Source organism: Rhipicephalus sanguineus, unplaced genomic scaffold (assembly GCF_013339695.2).
Source record: "Rhipicephalus sanguineus isolate Rsan-2018 unplaced genomic scaffold, BIME_Rsan_1.4 Seq755, whole genome shotgun sequence".
Classification (NCBI taxonomy): domain Eukaryota; kingdom Metazoa; phylum Arthropoda; class Arachnida; order Ixodida; family Ixodidae; genus Rhipicephalus; species Rhipicephalus sanguineus.
Genome location: NW_023615916.1, coordinates 13,468 through 40,001, shown reverse-complemented (window position 1 = coordinate 40,001; position 26,534 = coordinate 13,468). Strand labels below are relative to the sequence as shown.

Genomic DNA, 26,534 nt, shown 5'->3' with positions numbered 1-26,534 from the left:
TTTAGCGTCATAATAGGAAACTTTTGACGTTGCAGTGTGTTCCTTGGACAATAAACAGCGTTTTCAAAGAATCTTGCATTAGTATTTACAATAGACACCTTACGGATGTTTAAGGGGTATGCTGCAACAAATGTGTTGCATCTTTGGCTGTTAGTACATCTTTTCCAATTCCCAGCAGACAAAAGTTACCACAATGACCAAAGCAGAGGAAAAGCTATTCACAGACCTTAATGCCAATAGAATTGTGTGCAGCCAGAGTGACACCCAAGGATGCATCTTTTCCAGTGACTTCACATATCCTTGCATATTCTGTAGCTGTCAGGCCAAGGCCACCTAGAAAAATGGCAAAACATCAGCAATCGGTGAAATATACAGCAATTCTGGACTGAAAATGTGTTACTGGAATCTGAAAAGTGCAGAAAGCTTAAAAAGGCATTGATCGACAGATACGTAATTATTTGGGCCATTCAAAAATATCGGTGCCAACAGCATGGGCTTGCAATATTTTTCAACATGCAAGTGACAAGTAAGAGCACACATTAGCTTCAGGAGTCTACCACTGTATGTAAACACAAATCGCACATAACATCAAGTACATGAATTGATTAAAAATGAGGTAAGCCTACAAAGCCCAAAATAAACACACATGCATTATTAAACAATATGCTCATAATGATACTCCTAATAAACCAACTCTGGTTATCATAACAATACGCTGCTACCACTAATGTCTTTTGAAACATGAACAAGTCTGAGCATTGTCCATATGATGCTGAAACACTGTGCCATACATATTCTTGTCCTAAAATAATCTATATACATAACAACAGCAAGTGGAACACATTTCTCGAAGCCTGTTGCCAGCTTCGAGTGGCAGTAACTGTTGTGTTGGGTTACAAAGTCTCAAAGCTGTGCTGCATCTTTGAAGACATACTAGTGGAGTTCTTTAGCTTTCACTGACTGCAGTTTTTTTAGCATGCACTGAAATCTAAACATACAAGTATTCTTGACATCGAGGTGTGTGGCCAACACAGTTTGGTTTTATTTTAACGCCTCCCACATAGGTGGCGGAATGCAGTAGTCACTATGTGTATATTTTAGCATCTAGCTGACAAATGTATGCTATTAATGTGCAAATATTGTGGAAATATGTCCTATCCACTAAGAATAAACATGCAGTGTCTTTGCTTCCATGCAAAAGCTGTCATAGCTGTCATGTGGGATATGACGTAAACTTTATTTACTTGCACAAATGATATTAGTACACGCAAAATATTCAGATGAATGCTGGTACATTCTGCCTAGCTTTTTTTTCTTGTTGAAAAGTATGGTGAACCTGGCCTACCTGGATTAAAAGAAGTCAACAATGAGGTAAACATGATACAATTCCTAAAAGCAAGATGCTGCACCTTACCATATTCTGTTGGAACTTGTAATCCAAACAGTCCTAGAGCCTTTAAGCCATCCAGAATTTCCTTCGGTATGTTCTTTTCCCTGTCTATTTTGGCAGTGTCCACTGAAAGAGCAGAGTTTTGGTTTTGGTCAGGAATATTAGGCCTGGCTACGCACATGAAAGAATGGAGCTCACCATTCTCATCGTAGAACCTCCGGATGGCCTCTACCATAGCTTCGAGCTCCTCAAGCTTCTCGTTTGTTAGCACCTCTGGGTACGCTAGCATGGCCTGCAAGTTCAAAATTGAGGACCATGTCACAGAGCTGAACCCTATGCTTAAACATCAACATTATGCTGCAGGCCAATTGTTTTATCACGTCTTCGCGAACTTTACAACAACACATCGGTGTTTGATGTAGCTGCTTGTCCAGCTGTCAGGTGTCTTCCTGTACCATGATCCTCAAAACTAAACAAAGCTGCCATTATGTAGCGTTATAATTGACAGCGCTAAGACAGGAACAAAAGAAAACAACACCTGCCCATCTCAGCGCTATAATTACACTACACGTCAACAACAAACTCAACTCGCGTCATTGCCACTGAGCAATGTGGCAATGAGCAATGAGCAATGAGCAAGAAGCGGTCTGCTCGGCCGTTTCTTCTTCCCCGTAATGCGCTATACCAGTTCAAGTACGACGAACCAACTCGCCCAATCTTCAACACTTGTGGACCCCATAAAACTTAACCATGGAAACTGGTGCAACAAAGTTTCAAGATCTTATACAAAAGGTCAGCTTTAAAAATGGTGGCTTCTTTTTTTGTGTGTACATATCACAAAGGTCTGGTAACGTCTTAGTATTCAATCATTTTGTTTGAAAGAGATGTTTCTAGCTTGTTTCTTTTTGTCATTGTTGCCATTACCGTTATGCCCCCTGTTTTCCATTATCTTTTCGTCGCACGTTTGTTTCACTAAGCCCTTTCTTGCAATCTATTTATTTGTGTGGGTGTATTATGAATATTAATGAATAAAGAGCTAGACACCATTGAATTTCACTGACAACAAGCTAAGCAGGCCTTTCTTTGGGGGGGCGGGGGGGGAGGTGGAGGAAAGGATTTGCAGCAAGACACATGGGGCATAAGAAATACATCAGAATCAGAATTTTCTTATTAAAAATTGGGCAATATTACAGTTATTTAGTATACAGAAGGTATACACATATATAAGTTCATAATTCTGTGTCGTCCAGGAACTGCCACTCTCTCTTTCCAAACTTACTGTCTGTTATCCAACAGCTGCAGTACTAAGGTGCATCTGGAATAAGTTCAGCCTCTCCTAAAATCTTAACTCTGATAGCCTGTGTTCCAGGATGCAGCTGGGTTTCAGCAGATGTTAAGCATTCGATGTTGCTCAGAATGATAGAACGTTGAGCTGCATCCCAAACTTTTATTTTTTCTAATGCGATGTCGCTCACTTGCAGCAATGTGTAAAGGTATAAAAAAAGCTTGTTTTATCTGTAATGCTCAACGTGCAATAAGCCTTAGACTACTCTTTGAAATGTTCAGTGGAGTGAACATTCGCAGGTGTGAGCAGGCAATAAGTTTTTGAAGGGTAATAAAAGCATGAGCCATACACGTTTTTAGAAGTTGTGTCTCCCAGTGGTGAGGTGGAAAGACGGTTTTCTTCCCCTCCTGCTGTCTATGTGCACACAGGCCCTGTTCTCCACTAAAACAACCTGTAATTTACTCGCTACTGGTTTCGTTAGAATTCTCGCCAACTGAAATTTTGGCTAGTACCATTATATTATGTGCCAGGCTATCCTTGAAGAAAGCAAGATAATATCAGTGCCATTAAGTAAGCATTAGAAGATGAACAATGAAGAAGATGCACTCAGTCACTGTTATTACAAGTGATAGAAGAGCCAATGCTGACGTTAGGAAAGAAGGTGACATTTAACGGCTCTGTTTTCTTTGCTAGACACAATATTAATCAGAACTAACAGACAATAATGCCAAGGAAAGTATAGGGGGTGTTACGTGATGCCAACAGGCAGAACAAGAGTGTTCCACGCTCGCCACCATGGCTGCGATCAGCGCTGACTAACACTCGTAGGTTTAAATGCACATATATACCCTAAAAAGTGGACGAGAGGATGACCGCTGCCGTAGCTCAGTGGTAGAGCATCGGACTCGTTATTTGAAGGTCGCAGGTTCGGTCCCTGCCAGCGGCAAGTTATCTTTTCATCCACTTTCTTTCTTCACATTTATATCCTAATTACACGAAATAACACCCCCTATACTTTCCTTGGCATTATTATCTGTTCTGATTAATGCTGATGGTAGTTAGTTACAAGAAAACACACTCACAAACAGGACAAGTGCACTTATCCTGTTCATGTATGTGTTTTCTTTGCATTTTTTTTGTGTTTCAGTAGCATGGTGCAATTAGTAATTACACAACGAAAACTTAATTCAGAACTGCCTCTGAAACTGAGAAGGTGACGTACTAGAACAACAAAAAGGTTGCGGAAGCCAGCTCTATCTAGTTCACAGGTTTTGAGAGAGCATTAGCCAATTATGGCAGATGCTGGTGCAATTGAATTTCTCCAGTATCAGTACTCTCCGCTGCTGTAGCACTGGCAAAGTGGCTGAGGGGTAGGATCCTGAACTGTCATGATCCTGAACTGTCATATCAGTTGTACATAAATGCGGGGCCCATAGCATAACAATAATATTTTTTTTTCTTTGAATTTTTCCCACAAAGATAACAGTTAAATCTTGTTATGATACAGCTTTGTCAGGCACAATGACAAAGATCCTATAGCCATTTCATTTTCTCAGCTTATCACACTGTCACAAAACGGGATGAAAATGGGGCAAGCATCTGTGCAAACTATGCACACGTAGTAGAGTTCAACAACCTATTTCCTGTAACATGTCACACACTCGATTTCCATCATATCCTTTTTCTTTTTTTGTTTCAGTCAGTCCTCTTCATTATTTTTCTTTTACTATCATCGTTTTTCCGGATCTATATTAAAGGTTGAATAACCGTGACCCCCAAAAGAAATGTACAGAAACATCTGTAGCACAAAATTAAATGCTCAGTGCTATGAAGCTGACTGCTTTTCCTAGCAGCCTGCAGCCACACAGCACACCTTCACTGAGAAGTTATTTCCCGTTCAAAGTTACTGCACAATATCATAACCTAGAGGAAGGTTGGTAAGGTACAGGCAAATTACTGTGACTCGCTCATAGTATCACACTGTGCCCTCCAGTGAAGTGAATTTTTGTAAAGTCAATAACAACTTGTTTTAGAGGATTTCAGAGTGGCTCTAGATAAAATTATGTAAAAACATAAAACCAGCTAACTTCAAAAGTGTGGCATACTGGGTTTGTTGGTATGTTAAGATTACCGACTGGTACCGCAGTGTTAAGCAAAAGGGCGGACAAAGTGACAAATGAAGGCGCCTTTGTCACTTGGTCCAGTCATCTTTTGCTTAGCATTATAGTTCTTAGCAGTAAACAGCTAACTTTGTTTCAGCTTAGTAACCTTTAAAGTACAGTGGTTAGACGTATGCTCTCACAGGGTAGTTACCAGATCTTGAGTGATGCACCATGCCCATTAGGTATACAAAAATTTATACGTCAACAGCACTCACAAACTGTCTTAAATGAAACAAAACAATAATAGAGAACTGAACAAAACAAAAAAAAAACACATATACAAAGCGCGAGGAAATGCTCCCCAATTAATTTTCATCTTGCAGTTACTCTCGACATAGCAAAACGTAAGTTCAATTTTGTCACAACTTTTCAGTAATGCTATAATTTTGCTTTCATACATTGTGGACCATCTATAATTCTTGGCTAATAACCCTACAGTAGGTGGTAGCAATATCTTTCAAAGCTAACAAGAATGATGGCAGGATGCCATTTGCAGATGATAACCTCACGAGAGCTTGCAAAAGACCAGCATAATTGTGCAGCTTAAACTCAGCATTTGCCCATATCTATGACATTGAGCTGGGTTGATTGTAGTACTTGCGCGAAAACAAATGGGGACGAAGAAAGGAGACACATGGACTAGCGCAATCTAACAACTGATCCGGGATGAAAATGAAAGAGCACAACCCCGTTTGTTTTCGCGCAAGTACTACAATGAATTCGTTCCAACTAGGCCGGCTAGCAGTTTTGCTTGAGCTGGGTTGGTTGAATTTCTGGTTAAGTGATGAATTTTTAATGCTTCAGAAGAAAAATAAAATATTCAGAATGAGAAGAAAAGCCAACAGGACAGGAAGAACACTGGTCGTCAACCGATTGCTACACATGGAAAATATTTCGCCGCTGCAGCCCAACCTGTGCCCGTACATGCACAAATAATCTGCAGGTCCAATCCTTTGTATACAGGTCAGCAGAATCTGGTCCCTTCGCATACAACGCACTGTAAGTGACATGCCAGTGCGCAGCTTTATTTCTCAGTACACCTGTACTGAACTGATATGAGAAAGTGCAAAATACAAAAATGCAAATTGAGTCAGGATGCCTACAACATCAAAAAAAGCCTGATAAATGTATTTGCACTTCCTCTATCTCACTGCAATGAAAGAGCGCAACCAAATGCGTCAAAAACTTGTGCAATATACATCCGTGACAAATGGTTTCGTGCACGAGCCATGATTCTGGGTAATTAGCCTGCCACCACATGACATGTGCAAGTATGCAAAAAGGTTAGAAAAATATACTAGAGTGGAGATTACATCCTGGAAGTGAAGCCAGATCTCCACCATGTTACTACAGGCACGACAGAATGTTAGCTTAAAGGGAAGCAAAGGTAACGTTTCCCTCACAAGCCCTACGAGTTTAAGACGTGTAATTGTTTCAGACAGATATTGTTCAACATGTCTCTCTCAAAGCACTCGCAAATTTTATTAGAGATCAAGTTACGAATACTCATCTGGATAAATTACTTTCATTGGGGACAGCTGTCTCTCAATTTTATAATTAACCTAGCATTTACGTTAGCAGAACAAAAGCACTTCATCTCTGATGGGGCATCACATGAGAAGGCTACATTTTTTAGGTAATTAAGCAAGAGCAAATGCTGGCTTCACGTCTGCTGCTAAAAAGTTTCAAGAGCTTCCTCTCCAGGATTTAATTTTTAAGAACCCTTTGGGTGTACTCTTCAGGAGTAAAAATCAGTTCAATGCGTGCGTTCTCTTGTGTCGCTGTGAATTTTTCCTTTTTCTCCAAAGCGCTGAAAATGCATTTCAAAGGAACTGCGAACGCTGCCTTTTTTATCCTCCCCGATTATCGCTGCTGTTGCTAGCCATATCTGTCCGATTGCGGCATGGTTGCGACATATTGCATTCTGGTTGTGATTGACTTGGAGAACAATATTCCACGATTTGATTATACGAATCGGGTGGTACCTGTGGACCATCTTTGCGACCAGCCCACTAAGTCCACTGTAGATACGTGAACACGATATAAATAGTTAGACTGACAGCATGCGCACTTTCCTTGCACTCTACAAGGCTATTCGGTACATCACTTATCTCTGTTTATCCTCCACATCCGCCTAGCTATCAGCCTCCGCCTCTCATCCCTTTGGAAGCGGGTGCTCTATGGGCACCCGTTCTGCCCCTTTCCTTTTTCCTACTACAGGTCGAGCGGCACTGGCGAAATCTTACTTGCAAAGTTACGATGCAGGAAAGCCCTCCATCGCGTAGGAGGAAAACAAGATCACGATCGGCGGTGTTCATTGATTGCATCACTGCATCAATATGCGGAGCTGCCGAAAACACGTTTTCTGTCAGGATTCAATAAAGAACGCCTCAAAATAGTACACAGTATTGCGGCTGCATTTGATGAAATATGTGAATACTGCCTCGAGTGCGTAGCCTGCCGAGCGAGCGCGACCTTTTCGCATCACGGCGCGCGCGCTTCCATAACTTCTACGCAGGAAGAGAAGCACTCACCCTTTCCATCTTCCCTATAAACATATTCTTGACGAAAGGTTCTCGCTTGACTTTTCCCTGGGACAGATCGAGGGGACGCTCTTCGACCACCGGCACTCCCATGTGCGGCCCAGGAGCTGTTTCCGAAACGAAACGCCGCAGGAGAAGCACGACATCGTTCCGGCTCGGCGAAAACGTCCTACAACGCTTCAGGGTGTGTTTCAGAAGCAGAGACATACTTCAGCGTTGGCTTTCTCGGTGTCCAAATGACCCCCGAAGCTTACACGAACATAATGCGCAATACTTTAACACGCACGCTTCCAAAACACTTGCGCGAGCCGTCCGGAGGGCACAGGGCACGACAGAACACGACGCAATGGGAGATGGAGATCATACAAAAATTGGTTTTGATTTCAGCGCCACCTACGCAGTGTCCCGTATCCCGTTATGTGCAATCATACGCAAACCATGCATACGCCAATCAATTTTCACACCACCACCGTTCGAAGTAGCTTGTTACGTTTGTTTCTAGCGCAGTTTTTTCTAGTTTGTGAAAGGCGCTACGCACATGATGGTACGTACAACAACGGCGCGAAGTTCGAAACAAACCTCGTTTACATGTACACGTTTTGTATGAACACTCGGTTCCAACGTTCGCGATATCGTTATCAAGTGGAACTGAACGATGTTTTCGCGAATCTGGCTTGTACGGTTTCCCGGAGGCTACGTTTTTAACAGTGAAGATGCTTAAGGTATCGATAATTTGTGCTCCGTCGTGCATAACTACACAGGTGTGGCAAGTCCCTATCCCGAGTACAGCAGGTGTGATCGTTAAACGAAAACTCTGCTCTGCTTGGCGGACTGGAGCACGTGAAAAAGAGAGAGAGAAAGATAGAAAGAAAATATTAAAACAGCTTCGCACTAGTGGGGCCAAGCCTGAAGGAAGTGCGGAGCTGGGCAGCTTTCTTTCTCTTTTCCAGTTTTTTTCTTCTCTCCTTATTTCTATTTTTCTTCCTATTTTCTTCCCTTCCTTTATCTCTCTCTGCTTCTCACTTACTTCCTCTTTCTTTTTTTCTATTTTTATATGTGGTTTTGCCTGCGTTACGCCAAGCGACGACAGCATACGACAGCCCGGGCCTATAAAGTGCTCCGCACTGAATATCTTCAAGGCGCTCGAAGAACAAGAGGAAGAAGACTCGTCCTTGGCGCGAGCGCGCGCTGTGTTGGCTCAATACGCTACGGACGGCCATGCTACACGTGGTTTTGCCTACGTTACGCCAAGCGATGACAGCATACGACAGCCCGGGCCCATGAAGTGCTCCGCACTTACCCCCGTATTCAGAAACGCCCCTTCACTTGAACTTGACTTGCCACCGCCTTCAACGCGTTTCGAACGCGCTGCCTTTAGGCTGTGCCAAGGCAGCACAAACGCGGTTCGAACGCGCTGCCCAAGGCGGTGGCAAGTCAAGTTCAAGTCGAGGAGCGTTTCTGAATACGGGGGTTAATATCATCTTCAAGGCGCTCGAAGAACAAGAGGAAGAAGACTCGTCCTTGGCGCGAGCGCGCGCTCAATATGCTACAGACGGCCATGCTACACGTGGTTTTTTGCCTACGTTACGCCAAGCGATGACAGCATACGACAGCCCGGGCACATAAGGTGCTCTGCACTTAATAGAAAATAGAGAGAGCGAAAGCCGATGTAAAGAAAGAGAGCGAGAAAAATAGAGATAAATAAAGGGAATAAAGACATAATTAATACAGAAAGACATAGAAACACACAAAAAAGAGATAGAAGAAACAGAGCAAGACAGAAAGAGAAAAAAGCGAGGAAGGAAAGAAAGAAATAGATAGTGCAGGAAAGAGAAAGAAATAGATATAAAGAGAAAGAAACAGAGAGAAAGAGAAGAAAAAAAGATTGGGGTACGCTTAAGCTTCGCCTTTAAGAGTTGAACGCGATAGCGATATCCTGCCCTATAGTGCGCACTTCGAACACTACAAGTGTTGAACAGAATGCGCGCATTAAGGTGTGTGCAAACCAGGGGCAATTATGCGCGAGAAACTTTTTCGAATTTGCCATGCACCCATTACGTGGTCTTAAGGGAATACGCGCAGTAATGTGTGTGCCTTCTGTAATGGGTGGCTGTCTTTAAACCACCAAGTCGTTATGATATTGACATGGTGTGACGCCCGATGGCAATGTACGCATGTACCACGCAATATTACTGCGATATTACATCTCATACTGTGACACCTGTCCTGTATGCAGGACGCGTATTTTTGGGAAGCATGAAAGTTACTTTCAGTGCAGCTCCAAGCAGAGGCGTGGCTGTGTGGTAGAATGCCTGCTTGCCACGCAGACGTCCTGGGTTCGATTCTCACTCGGACCCAACATTTTTATTATTTATTTTATTTGCAGCTTTTTTGATTGTTCGGTCACGTACAAGATGATGATTTTTCGCTCACAACCAACGGTGCCGACGCCGACGGCGGAATTTCTGCGATACGAGCTCTTTAACGCTATCGCGTTAAAAGGAAAAAATGAGAAACAAGGAAAGCCCTCCAGCTCCGCTCTTCCTTTAGGCTTTGAAGCTGCCATCAATTTTTTCCTGTGGCACTAAAGCTGCGAGGAAGAAATGTGGAGCTCCGGTTGGTCAGCTACTACGGGAATGATGTCTAGCGCATGTAGTTCCCAAGAAAAGATTAGCGAAGGGGACACTGTTGCAAGTGTTTGCGGTGGCTGCAAGCTGCAGAACCAGGAACCTTACTGGTGCAGCCAACCAGTTTCCTTCTGATGCTAGCGGGAGGCAGAATGTGCTTTCTTAAAGCTATTCATACAACAGTGAAACTTTCTGCAGCAAACAGACAAGAAGTACGACCTGAGTGTATCAGTGAAACGTGACGAACCAAAAAGTACAATCCTGCCGCAAAACCTGTGTGCATGCAAAACAGCAGAAAGTGCTAGGTTTTCATCGGGAAAGATAAGCTAAAACACAGGCTACTGTACATTGACCACAGAGCAAGAACAAGGAGCTTGTTGTGACATGCGACTTCTTAGATTCCTTGCACAGGAGCACCAATGGCCACCTAGACAAAGCAGAGCCACAGTTCTCAGAGAAACGGTACATTTTGTCATCATGAGCTAAAATTAACTCTTTCCTTACTATCATGCCATTTACACAATGCAATTTTAAAGAAACAATGATAATGTAAAATAAAAGCTGAAAAAAACTTGAACAGCCAAAATGTTTACAATTCGATTACCCAGAGTGCATTAAGTTTCAGTGTTTGCATGTGTAGTTGTAGCTTTCCTGGGATGAGACTTTCAAAAATAGTTTTCACCCAAGCAGAACTGCCTTCCTTTGAACTGGTTTCTTTTCTCCTCCTCCACTACTTATGTCGGGGGAGAGTGAGAAAAGTGCACCATGTACTATGTGCATGCAAAACAGCAGCAACAAGAACAACACCACCAACAACACTCCTCAATATATTGCTAAGGAAGGCGGTCGCTGGCATGACAGACAAGACCACTTGTTAAATATTTGGCTCCACCGACGTTCACTGCTGTGCGATTTTTCATCTTTTTTTCGATCAGTCGCACAATTAGTATTGGCCAAAACATCGCACACTGCCTGGCTCGCAGCTTCGAACTTCTGCAAGATAACAAAAATAAAATTGAGGTGTTTGACACAACCTCAATGAAAACCAGCAGATAATGAAGCAAAGGGAGGTATATAGGGGACGTTAATTGTACTGTTTTTAAGTGTATTGTAACAATTGTGATATACATAGATGGGATGAAAGTAAACTGAACGAAAAGACAACTTGCCGCTGGCAGGGACCAAACCTGTGACCTCCGGATCTGAAGGTCGCAGATTCGGTCCCTGCCAGCGGCAAGTCAGGTAGTGCAGTTCGTAGTGGTTCTAGGAACCATAGTGGGAGCCAAGCGGGTTGGAAGACATGGGCAACGGCTGGCATTGTTGGTGTGCCTGCATCCGGTGCATAAAACTTCACCAAACGTCACCTGCTCTAGTTCATGGTGTGGTCGCTAGACGTGGCAGTTTGTGATAACGCATTAAATTTTTTTCTTCTAGTCTGACTGAAATGAACGTTGTGTCTATCGATTTCAGAACATCTTGGTGGCAAAAATTTCGTTTAGCATCCCTTTAAGAATCAACGGGCTAATTCGCAATGGTTCTTGGACATCATTAAACGCGGCACAAAAAAGACATGGACACAAGAAGAAACAAGGATGCACTGTGTTGCAGAGTTTAAAGACGTTCGATAAGACAGCCCTGCTTTCAGATGATGAAAAAGTCGAGCTTCTTGGGAACCTGGAGTCGCACATAGAAGTCACCCAAGCGGATATATCTCTATGGACAGCAACTCAAGCAAGCCCTAACTGCAGCTCACGAAAGTTGCTTATATCGGGCACAGATACACTGAACAACAATAGTAGCATTATAAAACCAACACTATTTTAATTTATTACATTTACACATCCTTAAGGTTGACGGGGAGGACTATGACACAATTTTTTGCATCTTTCAATTTCCACCACCTCCCTAACCGGTGTTCCTGACCCACTGCTGCTACCAAGACGTCTCCTGAGCTGTTGAAGACAAGGGCATTCACAAATCCTTCCTAGAAAAAAAAAGAAGACCAAATGGCAGGCAAATAAGTGAACTTGAAAATCTAGTAAAGCTCAACAAATTACGCAAATAATCTGAAGTTGTAATATTTCCATTTGCGTATACATAAGAGGTTCAGTATAGTAAACATGTCCATAATCGTAAACGTGCACATAAACATGTGCACTTCGCTACAATATCATTACTACTAATTTTAAGCTTTACGTGTATTACCATCACTCTACTTTATCAACATACCACAGGTATGCTCGCAACTTCTTTCAGTTTCTTGCATTCATCCCCGGAACTCCACAGCTTGACTTCGCCATTCCAGGAACCTAGAGGGGAGCAAAGAGAGAAATTTTTACCTGAATGCAAAGCAGTGGTGTGATGGCTGATCACCACAAAAATGAAGATCCAGAGCGCAATGATTTGATGCGATGGCCGGTCATCGTAGCACATGAATGTTCTCCGATGCAAGAAAAATCTGCGATTCTAGTGCCACAAAATGGCAGGGGACTGAGCCTACGACCCCTATCACCAATAAAGGGAGTGGTGTACATGTGAATACAATGGGAACATTTATGTTCAGAGAATTGGGAATCACCGTTAGAAAAAATATTGGGCTCTTGAAGCCAATTCAGTGATGCTACTGGCTTAGGCCACTTTGGAGCAGCTTTTGGAGCAGGCAAAATTGCGTTTTGGAGCAGCAAAACTAGCTTTTGGAGCAGGTGCTCTGCCTTCAACAATTCATTCTGAGCCGAAGAAGTCTTAAAAAAGTGATAAACATCAACCACAGCAGCGTCGACATCCGAGACAACAGCACTCAAGCCGCTGGCAAATGAGTTGTGCACTTTGTGCAAGCAGCACTCTCCTAAATCTATGATGTCAGGGTATGCTTCCTGCATCTTTTTTCTGAAGCTTTACACTGCATTAGGGCCATCCATAGAAAAGCGAATGACATTTTTCTGCGGCAGGTCCATCATTGCTCTCTGCACTTCACTAGCCAAAATTTCCGAAGTCGCAGAGCCCAGCCGGAAAGACTGTAGGTGTTCCACAACTCGCCGCATTTTGTTGGAGAAATGCCTAACTACAACATCAAGTTGTTGGCACCTCTGTTCAGGAAGAGGGGTCTCGTCAATGCTAACAGAAAAAACCACATCCGGCTTGTTCAGCTCGTCAAGCATAAGTTTCTTGAAATACGGCCCGAGGCCATCACTAACTATGTAGGATGCCTTGAACCTCTTACAACTAAACTGCTTCGCTGTTTCGGAACCTCCAAATAACTTGGGAAACAAGGCAGTTGCTGTGTCGGCCCACGAGTATGGGATGCCCTTGAGAGTCATGCCAAGCACAAACAGAGTTTCTGCGTTTGTCACGCGGTCACACTGCAAAACGTTCCATGGACTGCCGAATTCCAAAGTCGGCTGGATCGTGTTTGGCCGCTGCAGCCCACCTGAAGCGTCTCAATGACGACTGGTAGCATCAATGTGCCGTTTCATGGCTGCATGTCGCTTTTCTGCTGCTACGCCATGTTGCCTACAGTTGATGCTTTGATTACAAAAAACAAAAAACGCAGTTCCTTCGTCCGCTTGACAACACCATATTGATACTATTTTGTCTCCATTTTCATCACTCTCATGGAGAACGTCCGCGTACAGCGCGATGTCGCTTTCAATGGGGGAACCTCATGTAGTTAGTTTAGAATTAGAATCGCCAAATTTTGAGGAAATGTAGCAGGTTGTAGCAGCCAGGGCACTTTGGCGCAGTCTGGTGCAATTGGCGCAGCGGTAGCATCACTGCCAATTAGTTCTATATTAAAGCTGCATATGCTACACACTTATGGCTTACTGTGTACTCTCACTGTAAAAGCTTCAACACAACAATGCGTTTTGTTGAAATATCGCAAGCACCAAGAGAAGTTTAAAGGGCCAGTAAACAGGCTCCGAATTATTTTTTTACACTCCCCAAACAAGCTCGCAAATTCGTGCAGTAGACAGCGGCGATCACATTTTCCACATTCCTGAGCACTGCATTGTGAAATGTCACAAAGGCTTAAAAATACCGAAGAGTCGAAAACTGCCTGTCAAGCTACGGAGCACGTGCGGCAATGTAAACAATTAACAAACAGGAGCCGAAGCAAGCGGAAGCGCATTGCGACTGGTCGAGCTCGCCGATGATGTCAATTGCCGACGTTATGTCACGTAGCCGAAGTGGGTGGAGTCACGACGATGGGCTAAGCCTTCCCTTCCCTGTGGCGGAGAAGGTTGGCGAGGCCGCGCAAAAATTTTAAACCGGCTGAAACGGATGTTCTAACCCTTGTAACTTCCTTATTATAGCACGTACTCGCAAAATTCTTGCGGCAGTATGTTCACATAGCAAAAGTGCGTATATTTATCTCCATAACAATTTTTAGAACTCAGGGTTATTTACTGGCCCTTTAAGGGCCAACTTCGGCGATTTTTCGAGGTCGATGGATCTCAATGAAATTCGCTGGGTACGTTCCTTTGCACGTTTCCGTCATTTAAGCCAAATTACAGGCTTGAGACATGTGCAGATTGTTTGCAAATGAATTTTAAAGATTGTCTGCAAGCGCCCTCCTGGCTTCCCACAATTATTGGCAACATTGCGTCTGTGACGTCAGTATTGGGAAGGCGGCGGAAGTGACGCAGCCGAGGGCACCGCTAACTTCGGCGCTTCGGCCGCTACAGCGAGCGTCTGCTGTGCTCAAGGCGACAGACAGCGTTGGTTTGGCCGGCGCTTCGCTGGTCGTCCCGGCTGTCACAGTTTTCATACTCCGCGCTGGCATGACCGGCATGCCTTGCACGACTTCCGGTTCGTTCGTAACAACGTCTACGTCATACCTAGACACTACGCTCGGTTGAGTTTCGGTTTCGGTGTTGCGCTTTTTTGCTTATTTAAAATTATTCTCCAATTTGCCGAGTATTTCTGCTATCGGGCCCGTAACAGGAGCGTCTCAGGAACATAAAAGCACCATTACTTTGACATGGCCAAAAAATCGCCGGAGTTGGCCTTTAAGGGATGAAAATGGCTGCTTTAGCAGTTCAAAGCCATTTCCTAAAACTACTGACCCATGTTTTCGGTTATTCAAAACGTCAAAGCAGTGTGTAACAGGAAATGTACAGTAAGCTAGCTAATGCACACTGACATGCAAGTAGAGTAGAATTCATTATGGCTGAAAAATAACTTCATTACAGCCAACTGCCGATTTTCCGGACATGCTCGAAAATTCAGACACTTTGCGGCAACATCACCAGCCCCATAGACGTCAATGTATAAGAACGTCTGAAATTACGAACGTTTCAACTCTTTCGCGTCCGATTTTTTGAACTTTCTGCCTAAATTGCAGGTCTGAAAGGCATTAATTGAAACCCCCACCCCTGCTGTGTCTATCATCTCGTAGGTTCGAACCAGTGCTTTTGCGAGGCGATCTGTTTGTGACAGTAGCGGAGTTTGAAAGTCAGCTTTGCCACAATTAAGTGTTATGGGGTGAAGCAGATCTGAAATTCAAAGGGGCCGCTATCACGGCGCCGTGCGGCGATGTCTTTACGGATCAGCAGTGGAAATACACGGAGGCGTGATGCTGGCAGGTGGCAAACGCGCCTTAATCGTTGACAACCCTTACGACCAGAATCTTCAGTTAACTGCTCGGCAGTGCATGTGGCCTAGCGCAGTTGCATGCGCACTGCGTGCATTTAATAGGCGAGAACTCAAACGCGCTGCCGTTCATGCTACCTCTTCGTGTGAGACCACTAGGTGCGCCGCACAGACGCGTTGCCTTCACAAACGAAACCAGCTCGCCACTGCTGCGCCCGTGTGCGGTCAGGAACGGAGTGGGCATCACGAACCCTTTCATGCCAAATGCGTACGTACGGTACCGCAACAGTACAGTGACGCCGTCAGCTTAGTTGGCAATGTGCTGCACACAACTAGAAACGATCGGCTTCACACTGCAGCAAATGCTGCGTATCGGTGGAGATCGGTGTCCGCACCGTTTAAGTGTGCTCACGCATTGGGGAAAGCTGGACGAGTTGTCCGCTCTTCTGCCATAGTCTGTGTTCGGCGTCATCATTTCCAAACACTCCATGCGAGAAGGCCGTAATTTATTCCACGCTTTGCTGGTATCAGAGGCGCTGATCATGGTTCATGAGGCTGTGGCGATTTGACCGCTTGAGCAGAATAAAAAAAAGCACGAATTCAGTTTTTTCAGACTGCCCAATTTTTCTGATGATTTCGCGGTCCCTAGGGAGTCCGAAAAATCGGACGTTGACTGTATACCCAAAATCATGCACAAGCACATATCCATTTCACGGTGATGTCAGCAACAAATATTATAACTTTACTCCACTTTATATGATAGTTCATTTTATAAAGGGTAAACTGTGCTAACTCCAGTTCAGTTTTTTGGAAAATGACATAAAGTGCATTGGAGACAACCAATGATTAAACCAAGGACTACAAAAGGAAGTTACAGTGGAACAAATATGTGCATTACACTGAGTGAGAAATACTAACAAAAATGTGCAAAAAGAAAGCTAAGGAAAAACTTCATATGGCTTGGCACAAATACAAAGCAGTGCCATGCAGTAGCGAAATTAGATAACAGTTTGCAGAGAAAGCTTCACTCCAAAATATAACACTGCAGTCTACCTGAAGCTATCAGGTCTGTGCAACGTAGTGAGGCTACAGCGGTAATCCAGCGTGGAGCCCCATCCTGTGAACCATGTGCTTGATGATGTATGCAAGTTGGCTTCTTCTTCAGAGCAGACCAAAGGCTGAGTGACCTGCAAGCAAAATGGTATTTATTACAACCCCATTTTCTCAGTTTCTCCGCACACAAGTAGCTTTTCAAAGAAGCCAGATATGCCAACCTAAAGGTGTGCACAGGCCATGGGTGGCTCGAAAGCCTGTGCGTCAGGGTCAAGCTTGGGTTACTGTTCTTATCGGGTGGGTCACGTTACAAACAAAGCCCAACCTATTCCTGAAGCATGGACGCTATGGCAATATGGTTCTCCAGCATGTAGCATCTTTGTCTAACTCCTTTCTTGGGCGAGTCTTTTAGTACCTTCTATGTGGTTCTCCATTTCTTTGGTCACTTTAAGTGCATCACAGTAATTACAGTGCGGCAACATTGCCCCCTTCGTTCGAAATAAATGGAACCTTATTTCAGATTTTTTGCATTCTGGTGGTCAGCAGTGATGCAGCAGCCTCTCTACTCCAGTTTGATGTGCCAGCATTTAGATGCACCATGCCAGACAACCGGACCCTGCTGGAACTACCATCTTCAGTTGCACCAATGTGATACACGATTCTAGAGCGTTACTGCGGTTCATATGAATGAGATACGCTAGAAATGCTAGTTCTTGCATTCATGTAGATGCCAGAATTGCTGGTGCTGCCATCTTTGCATCCTTTGTCAAGTTTCCATGACCCCACAATAAAATTTCATGTTACCATTCTTTTTCTGCAGGCCTTGTTGAGTTTATGTACATGCAAAGTTGGGTGAAGTTGAGTGTACATGCACTTACAGTGTGTATATGTTGAACAAAGAAACTGTGCATGTAGTGGCTAGGCCTTGTGCTCTCTTCCTAAAGGATCGGATTTTCCTTTCAAGTATATTTAAAACAGCGAGAACAAGACACTCTAAAATGTATTTAACTTGAAGTGCTCTGAAGAGTATAAGTGAAAGTAACTTGAAGAGAGTACATATTTAACGCATGCACAAGTCTGCAGTGAGCTGCTAGGTATTTTTCAGCAGGCCAAAAGGTTACAACAGATTCATTGAGCCAACTATCGCAAGCATGCACACACATATGGCCCGTAAAGTGGCAGCACACGCTTACCCATCATCAGCTCCGGAGATAAAGTGCTGCTCATTGATCATTTTGGCACAATCGACGGAGCAACTGAAAACACAAGAGGGAAAACTGCGTGGTCAGGAACTCTGCACTAATGTCAGCATGAACATGCAAAAAGGCAAAACAGGCAACTGCAACTCTGAAAGCAAATATCCAGCAATGGAGTTGTTACTCTGACCATTAGCAAACAGCTTAGGCAGAACAGTGCGTAAGTTTGTGTTTATTCAGGGCAATGGATGCTTTGAATAACCATCATGTCGCGGTATCTGTTTTACAAGCTAAAGTTATAAAGTGACTTGACAAGTTGTATGTAAAGTTGGCTTCAGCATTTTCATAGACATGTTCATCTTATCCCAAATCAAGGAAACTGCTAGAAACAGCATCCTGAAAGAGAGCTTCTAAGGCTTCATGGTTGTGGAGCATGAAATTTGAGAAAAGCAAATAAATTTTCATGTTCACTAATTAACCTGGAGCTTGGGACCAGTGTGACTGTCAAGCAAAGCAGTACCGCCTGCAGACTGTCGGAGCAGCGGTACACACTTATCTTTCCACTTTTAGAAAGGATACCTTATCAATGATGGAAAATAGATCTTTTCTTAACTGACATTCCAGAAGCTTTAAGGTTAGTAGCATGTATGGTGGCAAAAAAGGCTCAAGCTTGAGCTAGCAACAAACTCCTGACGAAATATTAGATGACTGTAGCCAATGTGAAAGCAAGAAAAGAAAGCCTGGAGCGCACTTATGGCTCTGGTAGACCAGCTGAGACTCCTCCGGGATCTTCCAGACACGCAACGTGTTGTCCCGACTGCCTGCGGTGACAGCACGCTCACGTGTGTAGCTGTCAATCGCCGTGACTGCGTCCTGGTGGCCAAAACTGAGGAAACAGAAAAGAATCTGAATTAAGACTCCTTTGACCTCTTGTGCATGCAATGATGCATTTATAAGCATGCATGTGATGCCTAGCAATGCCAAATGCTGAAACAAATTAGGAACAGTGAGCAGTTGTTCATTAGAAGGGTATGAAAGTGCCAAATGAAATTCTTCCAATAGAGTGCCCCATTCCCTACACAACATTATAGAGAGGCCTTACACGTGGAGACAAAAGAATAATTATCCCTTTCTCCCTTCGGTAGGGAAAGAGGACAAAAGTTAGGCACTACACCAAGTTTTTTTTCCCCCATTGTGTCTGCCAAAACTGTTGCCTGTGTGGCCAGGAATTGAACCCACGACCTTTTGCACAGCAAGAGGGCATCAAATCCACTGAAGAGGCAAGTAGGGCAAGAGCAAGACTACCACAACTAGAGCTACACTGCATCTGATGTTCAAGGTGTGGCTAGTTAGTAGTTGCCACATTCATCTTTGACAGGGAGAATAAAGTGCAACAACGAAGCAGCACACAGTAAGTAAACAATTTCACAGCCAGGCATGTCACAATGTTTCTAGACTGGTTTAAAAAGTTTGCATTATCAATTGCATTTGTATTCAAGCCGAACGCATTCACATCTTTTACATAACTTCGTGTCAACACTGTAAAAGAAAAAAAAAAGTTTAGACTTTGATGCCTGTCTTGTGCGTTTCGTCCTATGCTGTTTTTTAATTTATGTCAAATTTCCTTCCATGTCAATCTGAAATGAAACGTGCAGCTTTTCAATGAACTTGTGCGCTGTTTCATTCACTTACAGTGTCTCAACGTAGGCCATCTCATCCAAGTTCCAGACCTTCACAGACCGGTCGCCGGAGCAACTGTATAGCTGATGGCTTCCAGTTCGGAAAGCAAGACCCTGTGTGAAATGAGAACGCGACAACTCCATTTATTCCCTAGAGAGATTCCAAGTTAACCCAGCTTTCCCGATTCGGAAGCTGCTTTCATTCATTTTAACAAAGGATGAGCAATGGAGAAAACTGCACACCAATATTAAGCCTGATGAGAAAGCAAAAGAACGAGTTTCCTGGTAGCATGATATGAAATAACAGCAGGGAAAGATAAAGGGAAAGGTACAGCAGCTACAGTATGAAAACAAATAGTACAGTGGTGGTCAAAAGTCCCCAGGCCGCGCTACCACAGGATTACATGGGATAGCGGCCTGGGAACTTTTGACCACCCCTATACACTACTCTTGCCAACGTCCTAGATAGCACACTTCAGTGTTTTCTGTATTACATACCATAACTGGACCTCTGTGACCCTGGAATATGTGCAGCCGCTGCATTGTGGACGGGTTCCAAATAAATATGACCTTGAGCTGGCAGCCACTCGCCTGCAGTTGAAATTTATCAGTGATGAATACGTATCAAGTTGCCTTCAAAGAAATCATGCTACTGTTCAAAATAGTCTTAAGAACAGAGCTACAAATAGACCATTGTGGATAGAAACAAGCTAGAACTAAGTGGAATGCATTCTTTTGTTTCCGATATGTGTGTGACTTCAACTTGTGCAAGGCCCGAAGAATCTTTGCTGACCGCATAAATAGTAACACAAAACTATGTTCTCAGCTTTTTATTCGTTAAAGGTGTTTTGTTTTCAATTTCTTGTGCACATTTCAACTGCTCATGTTATAACACGTGTACCACAAGAACAGTCCAAATTAAGGGAGCTTCAAAAAGGTTTTCATTAAATATTTCAAGTTGTCTTGTGTGCTTTGAAGAGAGCATTTATAACATATAGAGAAGTTAATCTACACTTCGTCACAGGTATTGTATGTGTACGTAGGAAAGCAATCTTGTGCAGACACGGCAGCAAATAATAACAGCAAGAGCAAAGAATGACTGATTCAAAAAAGGCACTGATTCTGCAAAATGCACGAGTATTGAGTTGTTTGGTTAACGCTCAGTGAATGGCCCCAATACAAAGTAATACCCCTGTCACACGGCAAATCTAATGTCATCCGTTTGTGATGTCATTTGTTTGCTGTCACACTGGGAAACTAATGCCGTTCGATGAAAATGACATTTCCTGTCGAATGAGTTCCCGAAACACATTCGCATTCGATTTCGGACCGAATGCATAGTCTCTACGCCAGGGGACCTTTTAGGGAGATAACTGTTGACTTATGTATGCGTAACTTTTGTAATTCGTAAATATCTTATTCTTTACTAGATTAACTTACTACTGGTTTGATGACGTAACAGCACGCGCGAAAGTTTCTAAAAGAAAGCTACTCTCAACTACAGCGGCTGGACGTCGGCCATGTTTCATTTGTGCTCTCTTGTTGTTGCCCGTATCGCGGGTGTTGACCGTCCGATTGCACGTGTTTTGGCGATCAAGGTGGTGACTACACGAATTAGCTGCCGCCGTCTCATTTCTGCAGCCGGAGTGTCAGTCGTGCTCCCACGCTTTAGTTCATTCACTGTACCAACGCCCGGTCATATCGTCGGCCATGTTGGTTTTCGATTGGTTCTTGGCTTGAGTTCGTTTGTGTCGCACAGCTGTGGCAAGTTGTGTAAAATGGCTGCGTTTATATTCTTTGTGCAGCTTTTTAGAGAAAATTATTTTCGAAAATACACGCATGTGAGATGCAAGTTTTAAGAGATTTTTATTTCTCCCAACGTCACGGCTCAGGAGGGCTAAGGTCATGGTCATCATTTTAAAATGACATTTGTTTTCGTCGTGTGACAGCAAGCAGGTAAAATGACATAAAGTTCACCTAATGTCATTTGTTGTAAATGACATTAGATTTGCCATGTGACAGGGGTATAAACCCATCACGAACAGTTGTGGTCATTCCCACAGGCAAAGATCGGTTCACATGTAAAAAATAATCAATCCTAAAATGGCAGTATTCAGTTTTGCACGCCGTTAAATTTGTCAAATAAAGTTGCTTAATGTTGACTGACCAGGTACATGCCATCTGAAGTGATGGAAATGGCCAGGACGTGGCCTCCGTGCCCCAACTTCGCATCGTCATTTTTCTTGGCACCCGGTACGGTGAAGAGCTTCTTGCCCGTTTTTGCACACCCTGTGTTTAAAGCAAACAAAGACTTAGAACGACCACACAAGACTCGCAATGGACACTTACATTTCATTATGGTACAGTCCTTAGCGCCACTGAAAATGTGTTGGCCGTCCTGCGACACTGTCACACATGTCACAGACAGCTTGTGGCCTTTAAGGATCAAAATCCGGTCTTTGTCCACACCTTGAACCTATAAGCAAATAAAGAAATGCCCGAACATGAAACATGTTTGCGAGGTTTATGCTTAGCACGGACTTTTCATGCTACCAGGTTGCAATTGCAAAATTTAAGCTGGGTGGTACAAAGCTTTCGCACTTACCTTTTCTGCGACCTTTTTGTGAAGCTGTCCGCTTTGCTCTAGCTGTTAAAGAAAAGCAAAGTAATAAATGAAAACGACGAGGAAATTTCCCCTGAAAGCGGTGAAACCTTTACACGAGGGCCGCTTACCAAGTCGGTACGCAGTCGATGAGAAACGACAGCACGGTCGACTTCTTGGGCATCAAGCTTCTCTTTCTCTGGGGGAACAAAGGTCATAATTTGCAACACTCCCGTCACTGAAATTATCGCACGAAAGACCGAAATAAAGCGTGACCGCCTTACCCTGCCTCTCAATTTCGGCGAGGTACTTCTTCGCGAGCCTTAGCTTTTTCTCTTGCTCCGTTTCGAGCTCTTCTTCGTCCTCCGAGGCGTGATGACGGCCGAGAACAACGTCGTTTCTAGCAAAATACAATCAGGTCTCAGGTAAGACAAAGCACAAGCAAGACAACCAAGATTCGAAAGATTTCATTCTAGCTGTACACCCGTCACCGGGTACACATGTGAAGTGCCCCATTCCTCGTGGTGTAAAAACAACCTTCACTCACTCTGCTTCCGATTCACTCGACACAATTTCATCCACATGCCTGCCCTTGGAGACTACTTTGCTCTTTTTGTTGGTGTGGCTAGCTTTCGCCGAACTTCCAACGCGTTTCTGGTGAGAGAGAAAAAAACACCTGATCACAAAGAACTTCACACCACGCTCTGCTCGGTTGTCAAAAGACTCAAGCTCGTCTAAGCCACTCACCTTTCCATTTTTCAAGCGTGCCTGAGGTCGACTTGCCCCTCCTGCTTTCCTTATGAAGAACGACATTACTGAGGTTATTATATCACCTTACTACAGCAGCAGTTTGACTCTACAACAGCAGCAGACAACGCATCCACGTGCTTTGCATCGAGCTGCAGTTTGAGACAAACAACTGGCTGGGCGTCAGCCAAGCTAAGCCAACGCGCAAGCCGCCAAAGTAATGATGCTGATAGCTTTGGCGGCTGTTTTAGACGTGGCTTCAACAACCTAACGGTGGTTCCCCTCTCAGAGCGCATATAGACATGCAAATTAGTGCGGAAGTGCATGTATTGTGGAATTGGGAAACGAGGTTAGGGTAATTTTGCCTGCAATGCAGTGTCTATTTTGCTTATGGAGCTCTCGCTATGTTACTGTGACGACACTGAAGACCCAAGGCTTTTTTCTAATTTTGAAGCAGTGGCGCCTTCAGTAGCGCGCTGGGCTTGTTCTTTTCGAAGTGCATGGTTACTATGCTCTAGCAAGACCACTTAGCAGCCACACAAGCAACACTTTGTGAAATTCACGCGGCAAACGCGACACGGGAAGCCATAATCTGTCTTCAGAGCTTAGTTTTCGATCCCTGGCCTTTCTGGCATGACGTCACAGATCAACTGTATAAGGCACAGTTAGCACAGTGGTCAGTATCAAAGCGCATAACTGCTAGATTGAAAGACCACTCACATGTTATTAGAGTGGGCAATGATTTATGAACATAGTAAGCTCAATCGGAAGCAGCGGAGGCAATTTACAAGATTAAACCACAAAATAGGACTTGGCGCGCGCACACACACATACAAAAACGTACACAAGGCCTACGCGGCGGCGGCCACTACCTCTCGCCTCGACACCAGGGCGAGGAAGCGTGCACAAGACAGCCTCACGAGGCAATACACCAGCGTCACAGTCAGGTTGGCGAGAAGCACAAACACAGTGCCCACAGCGTTGAACAACTCCAACGCCTGTTGGCGCAGCTTTCGCACTTCGGGAGTCGCGGATTCCAGGAGGTCCTTCTTGCAGTCGGGAACCGTGGCCAGGGCGGCGCTGGAAGACGACAGCGGCGCTGCGCACGGATTTTTCGGAGACGTTGGCGTGGGTGCCGATGCACTGGCCTTGGGTGAGGACAGCCTGGAAGAGGTGAGCTTGCATCGCGAAGGCCACACCGTCCTGTCCCCGGAGCGCGTCTGTCCCAGCGCGGAGCATGGCATCGGGATGCGTCTGACCGGACTGCAGCGCCTGGTCGTTGCCGGTGCCGTCCGCGGGGGAATCGCGGACGAAGGAAGCTCGAGGTTGCGCTTGCGCGCTAGAAGTGCAGGAAAGGGAGACCGGGTAAATTCGAGAAATCAAGTGAATCACAATTTCAAAGGGGTATGGACAGTTGCTCTCCCACTTCTATAAACACTACAACGCTCTTCTCACAGCAGAGAGGTGACACATGCGGTAGTGCTTTTCAACACAGAAGGAGAGAGGAGCGAACTATTGCTACTACAGCAATTGCAATTACGTGGATGCCCCGGGGCCGGTAGAATTTTAGCCGTGGCCATGGACCGCCGTGTGCCTTGCGTATGTGTCCTGTGGCGACTCTCGAGGAAGATCCTGCGAGGGTCTTCCTCGCCGAGGAAACGTTCGCTCCCTGCTGCCGACGTCACACTCCATCACGCCAATAATGTGACAGCGAATGCACACGTTCATCGAGTGACATCTGTTCAAAATACGCGTGCCCACGCGCGACCCCATGCCTAACTTGATAAATAAGCTAATGTTTATTACACTATTTATATGGCCGATAAAAACACCAACCACAAACTGTACTGCGACTTTGTCTACAGCTGGTCTTTTGGCTCTCCCTCAAGTGTTTCCCTCTTACTTCGCATGTCGAAGTGTCGAACAGAATCGTGCTACACATCCCACGCTGCACCGTAACGGTTCTGCGAATAAAATTGAAGGTTTAAATTTCGTCGTACCAGTGGTTGCTTCCGGACCGAGCTTGAGGCGGGAAGGCTGCTTGGCTGCGCCGGACGCCATCGGTGGTTGAGAATTTGACTTGCGACGGGCTTCGGAGGCCGGCGCGTCCGTGGTCTCCCGTTGGTGCAGCGCCGTTGCGGACGGCGTGGTGGCGAGCGGCTTGTCGCCGCCGACGATCCACAGCGCGTGCAGCAGGGCCATGGCGGCCCGCACGGCTTGGTACAGCTGCTGCACGAACTCCTCGCAGAGCGCCATGGCCCAGCGGCCGATCGTGGGCGGCCCTTCGCCGTCCCCCAGCACCACCGGTGCCCGCAGAAGCGCGGCCGCCCCGCGACGGTCGACGACGCCGCGCTGGATCGCTCGCACCGGCCCCGTTGCCCGGCGAGCGGCCATGATCGTGGACGGCCCCGCTGCTTCGTCTGCGTCGACTTCGATCGGTCTATACGCGCGCTGCTACGTGTGTGGGGCGACGTCTGAACACTATTTTGTTAGGTGAAATGAATGTTCAATAAAAGAAGAAAGAATGGAGGGAAGAGGTTTTGCGGAATAAACTTTGTTTACGCTGATCGACATTCACCTCGAACCATAGTGCAGCTATAGTGGGGCACTGGTCTTTTCTGGTTAAGAATGTTCTAAAACGAAGGAAGGGGCACTCCATGGCCTTTGAGTGGAAAGAACTTTCTATATATTGTAGCGCGAATAGGCATTTTTGCGAAAGGCAAAGAATTTAATCTACTCACCAATCTTTTGCGAAGGGGTTACTTGAATCTAATGAGCATCCTTAAAAAATTATAACTGGTGCACGACTGTGACATGCCACGAAGGCCCCACTTAAAATCTGAACTTTGTTACGCGTCCCCTGTCCTGTGGCCATTACCGTAAACCAAAGAGTCTAATTCTCGGCAGCGCCTTCTGCGAAGCCTCCTTCTGAACAATTAACCGTATCACTATACACAGTCACTCAGAGCAGAATGATCATCATCGACATTGTCGTGGCCGGGTACGAGCCGATCCATTCTGGACGAAGGACATGTAGGATGCAGCCGGCGCGGCTGGCGTCCTTGTGGTGGCGGACTTGCGGCGCGGTCACCGCGTCGGTGGCCAGCAGCCCGCTATGCCGCGCCCTGGCCGTGCTGCTCCGCATCCTGGTCATTGCCATCTTTTGCGTGATCGCCATAACGCTCAACTGCTTCAGCTTTCTGGGACCCAGGCCCGCCGTTGACGCAGTCCCCAATCAAGGCACGTGTCGCTCCAAGGCGTTGTATACTTGTTTATATACACTCGCCTTCAAGCTTTCAGTGTCGTATTCGCACTATCGGATTCGAGTTCCAACCAGTACATTGACAGACCCAAAAGATCCAACACACCTGGTGACGCCATATTTTTATTCATTCACGTTTTTATTTACAAAAATACTGAAGGCATGTGAAGGGCCCATGCAGGAGGGGTATCGTGTGCGTACAAAATGTAACAAACATTGAGAAAAACTTAATTGTACAAGCATGCATAAACAGAACACGGCACGTAAAGGTAAGCCAGAGATTAATGAGTAACTTACACGGTACAGCAGACGAACATTGGACAGAGTATAATAAGGCATTGTACAGAATCCAAGAAATTATGATATTAGCTGAGCAATTAAGTCAATGCTATGTAGAGT

At 44.9% G+C, this 26,534-nt stretch overlaps 3 protein-coding genes across 3 annotated transcripts; all 3 read right to left on the bottom strand.

The window, feature by feature from the left end:
• Positions 1 to 211: 211 nt before the first annotated feature.
• On the bottom strand, positions 212 to 7,749 carry LOC119378267 (complex I assembly factor ACAD9, mitochondrial-like). The gene is made up of 4 exons (XM_037647454.2): positions 7,372 to 7,749; positions 1,589 to 1,682; positions 1,415 to 1,516; positions 212 to 333 (listed from the first exon to the last, which is right to left on the bottom strand). The coding sequence occupies exons 1-4, from the start codon at positions 7,585 to 7,587 to the stop codon at positions 215 to 217; spliced, it is 531 nt and encodes a 176-aa protein (XP_037503382.1). The 5' UTR covers positions 7,588 to 7,749; the 3' UTR covers positions 212 to 214.
• Positions 7,750 to 11,812: 4,063 nt separating this feature from the next.
• Positions 11,813 to 22,939, bottom strand: LOC119378271 (U3 small nucleolar RNA-interacting protein 2). Its single transcript, XM_037647457.2, has 13 exons — positions 22,674 to 22,939; positions 22,411 to 22,526; positions 22,258 to 22,325; positions 22,130 to 22,171; positions 21,874 to 22,000; positions 21,692 to 21,813; positions 20,023 to 20,115; positions 19,538 to 19,638; positions 18,597 to 18,731; positions 17,843 to 17,905; positions 16,650 to 16,783; positions 12,237 to 12,316; positions 11,813 to 11,991 (listed from the first exon to the last, which is right to left on the bottom strand). The coding sequence occupies exons 1-13, from the start codon at positions 22,937 to 22,939 to the stop codon at positions 11,842 to 11,844; spliced, it is 1,497 nt and encodes a 498-aa protein (XP_037503385.1). The 3' UTR covers positions 11,813 to 11,841.
• A 673-nt stretch (positions 22,940 to 23,612) lies between these two features.
• Positions 23,613 to 25,307, bottom strand: LOC119378270 (uncharacterized). Its single transcript, XM_037647456.2, has 2 exons — positions 24,874 to 25,307; positions 23,613 to 24,212 (listed from the first exon to the last, which is right to left on the bottom strand). The coding sequence occupies exons 1-2, from the start codon at positions 25,265 to 25,267 to the stop codon at positions 23,725 to 23,727; spliced, it is 882 nt and encodes a 293-aa protein (XP_037503384.1). The 5' UTR covers positions 25,268 to 25,307; the 3' UTR covers positions 23,613 to 23,724.
• Between the last annotated feature and the right edge of the window lie 1,227 nt (positions 25,308 to 26,534).

Coding starts and splice junctions, on each gene's coding strand:
- LOC119378267 (XM_037647454.2), bottom strand. CDS start 7,587: ATGTCTCTGCTTCTGAAACACACCCTGAAGCGTTGTAGGACGTTTTCG. Junction 1,683..7,371: donor TTATAGGGAAGATGGAAAGG/GTGAGTGCTTCT, acceptor TTGAACTTGCAG/GCCATGCTAGCGTACCCAGA. Junction 334..1,414: donor ACAAGTTCCAACAGAATATG/GTAAGGTGCAGC, acceptor CCATTTTTCTAG/GTGGCCTTGGCCTGACAGCT.
- LOC119378271 (XM_037647457.2), bottom strand. CDS start 22,939: ATGTCGTTCTTCATAAGGAAAGCAGGAGGGGCAAGTCGACCTCAGGCA. Junction 22,001..22,129: donor ACAAAAAGGTCGCAGAAAAG/GTAAGTGCGAAA, acceptor ATTTGCTTATAG/GTTCAAGGTGTGGACAAAGA. Junction 17,906..18,596: donor CTGGTCTACCAGAGCCATAA/GTGCGCTCCAGG, acceptor TTGTGTTTTCAG/TTGCTCCGTCGATTGTGCCA.
- LOC119378270 (XM_037647456.2), bottom strand. CDS start 25,267: ATGGCCGCTCGCCGGGCAACGGGGCCGGTGCGAGCGATCCAGCGCGGC. Junction 24,213..24,873: donor CGGTCCGGAAGCAACCACTG/GTACGACGAAAT, acceptor CTGCACTTCTAG/CGCGCAAGCGCAACCTCGAG.